The following is an 11,041-nucleotide window of genomic DNA, read 5'->3' as shown; positions in this document are numbered from 1 at the left end:
AGTTTGCCCATTTGAGTCTTTCCATCTTTATTAGTAATAAGAATTTAGTGTGAGATCAAGCTCTTTTTTAAGGGGACTTTTTAAACCTGCAGTCATATTATATAAGGCAGATAAAGTACCATATAGCAAAAGGATTGTTTTGGTAGGATTAGCAACAAGTTCATGTAGTATTTCAAGGTGTGTTGGGACACCCTCACATTGAAGCATTATAGAAAAGAGAGCAATATGCTTTCAATCTTTGCTTTTTATATGATTTTACCGCCAAATAATATGAAATAGAGATAGTACCTCTTCTACCTCCCTTGTTGTATTATCAGGAAAAACAAATGAGAAAATATAGGAGAAAACCCTGAAGAAAAATAAAAAACACTATTAAGAAAAAGACTGTTTAATGAGTATCATAAAATTTATTTAAGCAAGAATTCATCTTTTTCAAGATGTGCAATACAGTGATTTAAATACATAGCAATCATATTTTTTCAGACTTAGTAAGTAATGCTCAGTGGTCTTTCCCATTTTCCTTCTTGAATAAGTCTTTCTTTCCTGTCCTATAAAGACAGAAAAAAAAAAAATTTAAATATATAAATGTACTCTAATAAAACCAAAATCCAATTATAAGAAAACAGTCAAAGATTATTGAAGATAAACATCTTTATCCAGTTTGTGGTTTGTTTGTGCTTGAATATTTACTTTAGTCCCAGACACCCAGAAGACACTCTGAAATAGAAGGACATCTATAGAGTCAGCAAAGAAGAAGCAGAAACCTCTCTCCTCAGATTTCTCACAGTTCTAATTATACTAACCAGTGGCTGATTTGAGTCAATAAACTATAACACCCCCAATACTAGAGATGAGAAAATAGATGCTAAATAATGATTATTGGTAATTACTGGTAATATTATATTACTGTTAAGTCTATATATCCTACCTTGAACCTCTAAGTCATTCATACTTCAATATAACAGATAATTAGATGATGAAATTTAATGAAATCTAATAACCTTCCTCAGGAATGAAAATTTTGCTTTCCCAACCCTTATCCTTCATTGAAAGTATTGAAAAAGAGAAGTTATTTCAGAGCATGCTATACTTAGATAGTAAGTAGATTTCATGGAATATCTCAATAGGGTATTTGGAAACTTAGAGAACAGAATGATACTCTGAATTACTAAATACAACAAAGCTTCTATTAAGATATTGAGAGAATGCAGTACTCCAATTAAAGTGATGCTTCTCTTTATATGGAAAATTAGGTAGAATTAAGAGTAACTTTATCAAAAGCTTTTCTATACCTATAAATATGCCTTTTCTTACTTTAAAAACATGATCAGCATCCTGATTGCTGAAACAACATTCTGAACATTAAAGTACAAGAAATCCTCAAAATACAAACTTTCCATAAATTATTTTCAATCCATCCATTGCATATTTAATTTGAAAGTAATTATTAAAAAAATTATAAGGAGTCTATCTGAACTTCTTTCCCTAATAATTAATTAATTTTCCAAATGACTAAAATAGTTTAATATTGAACAAATCAGGAATTAGGAACATCTTAAAGAAATAAAGCAATCACATAGAAATACCCACTAGCTGCAGGCAAATGTTCCCTATTAATTTAAAAGCCTTCCTTTCCTAAGGCTCTTCTCAATATCTACCAAGGAAGAAACTAATCGTCTTGTCAACTCCAGGAACAGCTAACCTTGTCAATAGCTAAGTGAAGCATCAAATTAATGGCAGACTTCCTTCTCTTATCAATCAATCAACCAACCAACCAAGGAAAGGCTTCTTGTTCTCACAGGGAAGAGGGAAGGAGTTTTCACAGCTGGGGAAATCACAAAAGTCCTCATGGAAGCAGTAGCACCTAAACTGAGCTCTGAAAGAGCTATGGTTTTGCAAGTATTGCACAGGGACAGATGCCATTCTGACTAATCTCTACTCCTGATCTGAGTATAGAAGGGTTAACCAGGAAAGAATCAAGTGAAATACTTTCTTCTAATGAGCTTCAAATTTAACTCTCAGGAAAAACTGAGAAATAATGAGGAACTATAGTAGAATATAATCAAAGCTCTAAATTAGTCTAGAATCAGAGCTCAGTGGTCTGACCTTTCCCTAAACCAAGATTACAGACTGCCTTAATCTGATCAAGAAAAGAAAGAAGAAAAAAAAGGAGGCTATCTACATATCTTCACAAACTAGTACTCAAAAAATTATTCACTACTGTCAATTTTGTTTATGCTTTGTTTAATTATTCATATTGTACCATTATTTTTTCTATTAATAAATATATAGCATTTCAGGTATGCAGTGGGTTAGATAATCTTTAGCATCCTTATTTCCATAGGAGAATTATTTTTCAATTCTAAATAACTGATTTTCAAAGGAATTAAACCTAGGGGCTTCTTGGCCTATAGATAAAAAAGGTAACAGAATTTATTTAAGTGCATAATCATCTCAACATATACCCAAAGGGCTATTTGCTGATTTAAAAAAAAAAATTCCTAATATGACTTTTTAAAAATTCCTCATGTCAGCTAATTTGTCATTTCTCATTAAAAAAAAAAAAAAAAAAAGAATTTAAAGGGGAGAAAAAAGGCTTGTTAGTCAAATTTACTATGCATGTAATCTGGATGCTGAGTTATGGACTGAAAGAATCATAGTTGACCTTGTAGACTTCAATTCTGTGTAGCTACCAAGAAGCTTATGCAGTCTTCCAAGAAAAAGAGTCACAGCTGAAGCTAGCAGTTAGAACGTATTCAACAATTCAACATTTATTAGATTAAACATTATACACTCTATAACTTACCCTATCAGTTTTAAAAACATAATACCAGAAGAAAAGAGGACCAATTCCAAACACAGCACCTAAGAATGAGGTCTTGGGAGTAGGTCTGAAATTCGGGTAGATATTTGCTGTTCTTGCATAGGTCCAACGAATCAAAGCAGGATCTTCCTAAAATAAAGAACACAAAACACTCCCAAATTGGATCAAAACAATTTCCATCTAGCTGGTATTCTGTCTCTAATGATAGATAGCACAAGAGATGTTTTATGAGGAAATATGATAGCTGCTCCTAAAATATCATCCAAATAGATTAGGAACTTAACCAGAATGTTTCTAAAATCCTTTTGGAAACTCATTTATTAGTTTCTAAAGCTATCTAGCACTTATTTATTCTTCCATCCTATCTGAACATCTCGGTTTCCACATACTTGACACTTACAATGCAATATTTTCTTTCTTTCAGTTCTCTTAAAATTACTTTTGGTTCAAGTATTGTCTCCTAGTTTTGTTAACTAAGGAAACATTTACCCAATTCTTATCTATTAAAACAGACTATCTTACCTTTACATATCCTCTTCATCTTTCTAAGATTACGTCTTTATTTTTCAGTTTATCATACTTTCATAAAAGATTGTGCTTTTATTTCTAATACTCTTCTTGCTGATGGCCAGAATTAATTGTTCTTTACAGTACAGAATAACATTTATACAGCCTCTAGTCTATGTCAGGCATGATATAAAGATCTTTTCAATTATTATCTCATTTGATCCTTTCAAAAATTCTGTGAGGTAGATACTATTATTTCCATTTTACAGATAAGGAAACTAAAGCAAACAGAGGTTAAGTGATTTACTCAATCAGTTAATATGTGGCTAAGGCTGGATTTGAACTCAGGGCTTCATGACTCCAAGCCCTGTATTCTATCCACTGTATCAGCATATAATCAGGATGGTAAAAACTGAACCAAAAACTCGGAAAATACGTTTCTGCTGCTGGCTTGGCTAATCTTCCCCTCCCCCCAAAAAAATTACTTATAATTTTAAAGAAAAAAATTTAAATAGAGGCTTGTTTTTTAAAGTCACTGTAACTGCTTATTGAAGAAAAGTATTCATAGCTCACAAAACTGCTGTTAATAAAACCAACCTAATGTCTGTTATTTTAAATGGTGAACACTACCCTAACAAAGTGTAGTAACAATTACATATAATTACAAATACTGAAATGTAAACAGTTCACTCCTACTGCCTATACAAGTAATTCAAAAGACTGACAGATAAAGTTACCAAATCACCAGTTTCCTGAAGTAGAATATTTGCAAATTAACTGAATGTGAAATTTGCACACATATGTGACTATGTGAAATATTATGGTTTTAACACAAAAATGCAGATTTTGTAGAACAAAAGTCATTAAATCAATGGATCAACAAAGCATTTATTGTTTATTATCATTCCCTCCCACTGACACACATACACAAAAACACAAAACCTTTGGAAAAAATAATCTGTCAAGGAAAACAAATTTTTGCATTGGTCATGTCTTAAAAAAAAAATACAGATCTCAATCTACAACCTAAATCCATCACTTCTCTGACAGAAGAGGGGTAGCATATATCATCATATATCCACTGGAACTACAGCTAGTTACCGTGTTGATCTAAGTTCTTAAGTCTTTCAAAGTTGCTTATTATTTTGATATTACTATAAAAATTGTCCTCCAGGTTCAGCTCACTTCTGTCTGCATCAATACAAGTCTTCCTAGGTTTCCTCTGAAACTATACTCCTTTCATTGTTTCTTATGGCATGATAGCATTCCTGTTACATTTATATACTCTAATTTGTTCATCCAGTCTCCAATATTTTTTGTATATCCAGATAATTTCCCTCCCTCTCTGATCTAAGATAAAGTATATAGCAGCACCTCTTAGTGGGAAGGTACGTACAATTTTGTAACTTATGAGGCAAGGACAAAGATAGTATTTTTAAGAATGAAAAGGCAAATTCAATACAGAAAGGCCAACTGGAAGGCTATTACAATAGTCCAGGTGAGTGGTAATAATTGCCTAAACTAGGGTGATAGCTGGGTGAAAAAAGAAGATTAATAATGGGGAGCTAGATGGCACAATGGATAGAGCACCAGCCCTGAAATCAGGAGGACTTCAAATCTGGCCTCAGATACTTTACACTTCCTAGCTGTGTGACCTTGAGCAACTCACTTAATCCCAACTGCCTCAGGAAAAAAAAAAAAGGAAGAGCACTTCCAAGGAAATTTGTCAGTAAACTGGCTATGTGAAGTGAGAGCAAGGTGCTGAGGCAACACCACCATTGAACCCTGGGTGACTTTGAACACAGTGGTAATTTCACCAGTTATAGGAAAGTTTGGAAGGACAGAAGTCTCTAAGGTCAGGGAAGAGAAGAGAAAGATAATCAAGTTCTGTTTTGGACAAATAGTAGTGGAAATGCCCACACTACATCTAGTTCAAAATATCCAAACAGATAGTAAGTAGTGTGAAATTGGAGTCCAGGAAATCAGGATAGGATTCAAGTATTTGGGAATCATCTACCTAGAGATTATGAGATAAACTCATAGAAACTGATGAAATAATTAAGTGAGACAGCATAAGGAGAAAAAGATAAGAGGGCCTAGTTGATGAGCATGACACTGATGAAGATCCAGATGAGGAGTTCGAGAAAAAATAAAACAGGGAGAACCAAAAAAGCAGCATCATAAAAACTAGAGAGATGGAAGTGCACAGCAAGAAAAAGTAAGCAAGAGCCAAATACCACCAAGAGGTCAAGAGGGACAAGAACTGAGAAAGAACACCAACAGATGTGGGAACAGATTTGCAATTCTTGGCAATTTTGGAGACAGCTGTTTCAGTTGAGTGATAGGGCTGGAAGAAGGTCTGCAACAAACTGCACAAGGTCAAATTAGGTCTATCTAGGAATTTAAATTTAATGTAAATAAAAATCATTCCTTTGAGAAATAATAGCTAGAACACTGATAGTAGAATATTCCATATTCTCATGGAAAAATTCACTTTGATATTCTTTGTTACTTAAGGTCAGGCAGTAAATACTATAGTTGTAGCATGAAAACTTGGGTTCAAATCTTGCCTCAGATATTTACTATCTGTGTGACCTCAAGCAAGTCACTTAAAATCTCTGTGCCTCATAAAAGGAAAGAGTTATACTTGGTGCCTTGCCCTATGATTCCTGACCTTACTATTAAGTTTCTGTGTCACCTCCAGAATTGGATCAAATTAGTAACTTCAGAATGGCATCCTAAAATGTGATAACAATCAAGTATAACTCTTATAATCAAAAAATGTCAAAAATGTCCTCCGCAATACAATAAATAGAACTACAAATAGAGCTGCTTTCATAATCTTGATAAGACACGTTTGAGCTTTAGTAATATGAAAACTAAATAATATGGCATGAGGCAAATATACTATACTAATATATATATATGCATACATAAAATAAATATTCACAAAACACTTTACTAGTGATGAGGAGGGGAAAAGTAAAGTTGCTCATGAGGATCTTTGATTCCAAAGTCATGACACAGACAGAGGAAAATACTGAGCTCTTTTCCAGTAACTAAAATAGGATACATTCTAAACTAATCAATTTGAGAATTTTATAACTATCCAACTGCTTTTTCCCAAATAACCTCTTTCTGAGAAATATTTCTTCTTCCCACAACTAGAAAGCTATTAATACACATCTGTTACAGGAATTCAGATATCAAGTTCTCTCCCAGTTCAATTCTCAACATGGCTGAGCTGGTCGTTCTAGGTAAAGAAGGCAGCTCAATATAAGAGAAAAAGGCCTTCTGGCCAAGGTTCTAGTTCTGCCTCTGAACTTTATTGTCCCTATTTGCTGTTCAGTCGCATCTTACTCTTTATGACCCCTTGAACAACAGGATGCCAAAACTGTCCAGGGGGTTTCTTAGCAAGGATACTGAAGTGGTTTGCCATTTCCTTTTCAAGTGCATTAAGGTAAACTGAAGTTAAGTGATTTATTTGCCCAGGGTTGCACAGTTGGTAAATATCTGAGGCTGGATTTGAACTCGGGTCTTCCTGACTTCAGGCCCAGTGCTCTATCCACTAAGTTATCTCACTGTCTCCTATTGCCCTATAATGTTGGGCAAATCATTTCTCCTCTCTAGCCTGTTTTTCATTTGTTAAAAAAAAATTTTTTAAAGGATAATATTTATATTATTTATTACACCAGATTGTTGATGAGAAAGCATTCTGTAAACTGAACAGTCATAAAATGTGTTATCATTACTACCACCTTGACAATCCAAGTCAGGTTCTCCTAGTTTACAATGGGAAAGTAGGCTACCTTTCTGAAGGTATTCCAGAAAAGTCTGAAGGATGAAACAAGAACTTTAGAAGAGGGAGATGGTATGGTATAAAGGAAAAAGCACTGACTTTGAAAAAGGAAGAAAAAGTTCAACTCCTGGCTCTTTAACTTTACTTATATGACCATTACCAAGTCACTTCATCCCTCTAGCCCAGTTTTCTCAACTATAAAGGTGAGGGGGAAAGATTAGACAATCCTTCTAACTCTAATATTCTATGACTATGTAACATTTCAAAGATGGTGAAAATTGCATCTTGTTTTATTTTTGCAACAAAAAACAAGGTAATAATAACTATTTTTCTAAGAAGTTTAAAGTTTATAAAGCACTTCCAGCAACACATTGTAAGCACTATTATCTCCACTTTACAAATGAAGAAACTGAGACTCCACTTGCTTAGAATCAACCTGATTTAGTGGAAAGATGGAATTCAGAAGTCAGGTAACCTAGGTTTGAATCTCAGTTCTGATATCCTTGTGTGTGTAAAACACTTTGCAAACTTAAGTACCATATAAACATCATCATTATTATTGTTGTTATTTGTTAATCAAAACTTCAGTTTCCTCATCTGAAAAATAAGTCCAATCTTTGCCATCTATTGTGTATTAGGGATTATATGAGACCCCAGGAGGTTCCAAAAGTCTCAATGCAGTTGAAGATTTAAGCTGTTAATACTTTAAAATGGGTTAAGATTTTGGGGACACTCTATGTATACTTTATAAGCACAGAATGTTAGTGTATAAGCTGGTCTTGGAGACATAAGACTTGTGTTCAAAACCTACCCCAGGCATTCACTCTCTACCACTTCTATGAAGTCATTTAATCTCCCTACAAATGACGAGGGGTTAACTTGAGTTGGTGGGTGTAAATCGCTTTGGGAACCTCCGAATGCTTCAAAAGGCAACTCAACAAACATTTTATTGATTACCTATGTCAATGTCACTGTCTCACCTCCAAATCTTTTTAAGAATGATCAAATTTGATAGGATTGTTAGAACAAGGGAATCAGGAGTGAGAATTAGTGAAGGAAGAGGGGATGATTTGTTCAGTTTGGGACACACTGAATTTGAGATGTGAAGGGCATCCAGCTGGGAACATGAAGAACTGCTTCAAAGTTAAGATAGTAAGCATTTATAAAGGGCCTATAGTGTGCCGGGCACTAGGCAGATTCAATTCAGTAAATGTTTATTAAGCGCCCACTATGCGCCAGGCACAGTACTAATTCAACTCAAGGCAATAAACATTTAGTAAACGCCCACTATGCGTCAGGAATAGCACTAATTCAACTCAAGGCAATAAACATTTATAAGCGCCCACTATGCGCCAGGCACAGTACTAATTCAACTCAAGGCAATAAACATTTAGTAAGCGCCCACTATGCGTCAGGAATAGCACTGATTCAACTCAAGGCAATAAACATTTATAAGCGCCCACTATGCGCCAGGCACAGTACTAATTCAACTCAAGGCAATAAACATTTAGTAAGCGCCCCCTATGTGCCAGGCATAGTACTAATTCAACTCAAGGCAATAAACATTTAGTAAGCGCCCCCTATGCGCCAGGCATAGTACTAATTCAACTGAAGGCAATAAACATTTAGGAAGCGCCCACTATGTGCCAGGCACAGTACTAATTCAACTCAAGGCAATAAACATTTAGTAAGCGCCTGCGCGCTAGGCTTGGGCGAAGGCACCAGGGATGCAAAAAAGGGCGCTAACAATCCCTGCCTTCAGGGAGCTGCGCTCTAAAGGCCGGGACAACAACTGTACAAAGACAGAGTGTTAGGGGCTAAGCCTTGGAGGACAACTGTATAAAGAGCCACATTGGCACTCCTCGTTGCTTTATGACTCCTCCTCCTCCTCCTCCTCCTCAGAGCGCGGACACAAACGCGGGGAGAGGGTGTTTACGGCTCCCCACCACAGGCAGTCTCGGCCTTCAAGGCCCGGCAGGTAGGATGGGCCCAGGCCGGGACGGGCCGCCCCGGTGACCCCGGCGCCGCCCCCCCTACTCACGATGATCCCTCGGCGGTGAGGGTTGTCGTACTGCAGCAGGTACTGGCGCTTGAGGCGGGCGCGGATGGCCAGCCGCTCGATCTGCGCCCGCCGGACCTCGGACGATGTGTCGTACTCGGCGTGATCGAGGGTCGGGGGCAAGGAGGCCAGCCGAGACGGGACGTACTTAGACATCTTGGAAGCGCAGCTGGGCACTGGCGCCTGCGCAGTCCCGAAAGGCCCGCCTTCTGCCGGAAGTGCCCCGTCTCCTGGCGCATGCGTCCCAGCCTTCTCTGGCTTTGACCTTAGCGTCTGCCTTTGGGAGTCTCCTAGAGGACAGGGCTGGAGCCAATGAGATCTCTGAATTCTTTCCATCTTGCTTCCTTTTATACTCCTCTCCCCACCCCCCACTCCCCGCGCTGACTGGACTGCGCATGCCTAGACCTGGCCGTTTCTTACAGCGTTTGGGGGCTGGGCTTCCCATTCCACCTTTAGCAATTCAAGGCAGAATTCTCATCCTGCCTGGAATTGGTTACAGTTGCATGGGCGGAGAGAGCCGCTTGTTAAATTTTCATTATGGTCTCTTACAACTCGGAAAATCGGTAAATGCTACGAATCCGAGCTTGCTTGATGTGGTGATTGTATAACGCAAGAAAATGATGAAGAAATATTTTAATGCAGATCCAACTTTAAAATGTTTCCTGCATACGTTTTTTGGAGAGCCAGTTGTTGCAAGCATTTACCTGGCTGTGACACTCTCTAATCTTGTCATTTAAATTTTAAAAATAAAATAAATTTTGCCTTTTCGGGCAAATCAGTTCCCCAAGCTATACCTCAGTTTCCTTACCTGTAAAATAGGATCGGATTAGATAAAAACTCCTGCAGGGCTTCTAAATCTATGAGCTCATAATTCTCGGGTGTCCCCTGCCTGCCGTATGTTATGAGTATATATATATACGTTTTATATTTTCCTTTGTCATCATCAACCAACCGAAAAATATATATTAAATATATGGTATATTAATATAATATAGTATAATAATATATAATATATAATAATATATACTATAAATATAAATATATTAAATAAATAGGTATTTAATATATACCTATAAATATTAGGAGCTAGGTTTGCAAAAGCAAAAATATAGTAATCCTTGACCACAGGAAATATTCTAAATGCAAAGTTTTTGTTTTGTTTTGTTTTCTGAGAGCAATTTTTGGAAAGTTATATAAAAAAAAAAAATAGGAAATTTCTTTGAACCAAATCTTGGCAAAGACCTGAAAAGTCTACTCTCCAATATCGTAGGCATCTGAAATTCAAAATGTCCAAAACAAAATTAATTTACTTTGACCCTAAACTTGTCCTCGTCTTAATACCTCTATTTCTGTAGAGGAAATTCCCATCTTCTAGTCAAACTGGTTTCCAAACTCAGGTTCATCTTAGACTTCTGCATCTTACCCCACTATCCCTCACCTTTCTCCCACATCAAGTCAGTTGCCAAATCTTGATTCCCATCACCTGGTATCTATCCGCTCTCTAATTCATCATCCATAGAGCTGCCAGTCTGATAATCCTTAATCACAGATGTAGCTCATCTGTTCCAGAAGTTTTGAAGGTTTCCCATGGCCTATAGGATAGGAATCAAATTTTTTTGTCTGGGATTCAAAACATGCTCCAACCAAACATTCCTGTCCTCATATGTGATATTTCATGGCCTAATTTCATACCTAGCTTGTGAATTGCTGTAGAACAGGGATTTCTTTTGCTTTTTTTGTATCCTATGTGTTAAATACAATGCCTAGCTCAGAATAGGTGATTCTATATTGCACATCTAGTATTCATTTGTTTCAATTGTTTCAGTAATGTCCAACTTTTCATAGCCGTCTA

The 11,041-nt window shown here is 36.4% G+C and overlaps 1 protein-coding gene across 1 annotated transcript; it reads right to left on the bottom strand.

The window, feature by feature from the left end:
* Positions 1-374: 374 nt before the first annotated feature.
* On the bottom strand, positions 375-9,540 carry NDUFB4 (NADH:ubiquinone oxidoreductase subunit B4). The gene is made up of 3 exons (XM_003763614.4): positions 9,172-9,540; positions 2,807-2,953; positions 375-548 (listed from the first exon to the last, which is right to left on the bottom strand). The coding sequence occupies exons 1-3, from the start codon at positions 9,523-9,525 to the stop codon at positions 486-488; spliced, it is 564 nt and encodes a 187-aa protein (XP_003763662.2). The 5' UTR covers positions 9,526-9,540; the 3' UTR covers positions 375-485.
* Positions 9,541-11,041: the final 1,501 nt, after the last annotated feature.

This window comes from Sarcophilus harrisii, chromosome 3 (assembly GCF_902635505.1).
Source record: "Sarcophilus harrisii chromosome 3, mSarHar1.11, whole genome shotgun sequence".
Taxonomy (NCBI): Eukaryota; Metazoa; Chordata; class Mammalia; order Dasyuromorphia; family Dasyuridae; genus Sarcophilus; species Sarcophilus harrisii.
This window is presented reverse-complemented; position numbering and strand designations above follow the sequence as displayed.

Coding starts and splice junctions, on each gene's coding strand:
- NDUFB4 (XM_003763614.4), bottom strand. CDS start 9,525: ATGGAAAGAATTCAGAGATCTCATTGGCTCCAGCCCTGTCCTCTAGGA. Junction 2,954..9,171: donor CTCACCGCCGAGGGATCATC/GTGAGTAGGGGG, acceptor TCTTTATTTTAG/GAAGATCCTGCTTTGATTCG. Junction 549..2,806: donor ATGTTTTTAAAACTGATAGG/GTAAGTTATAGA, acceptor CTGTCTTTATAG/GACAGGAAAGAAAGACTTAT.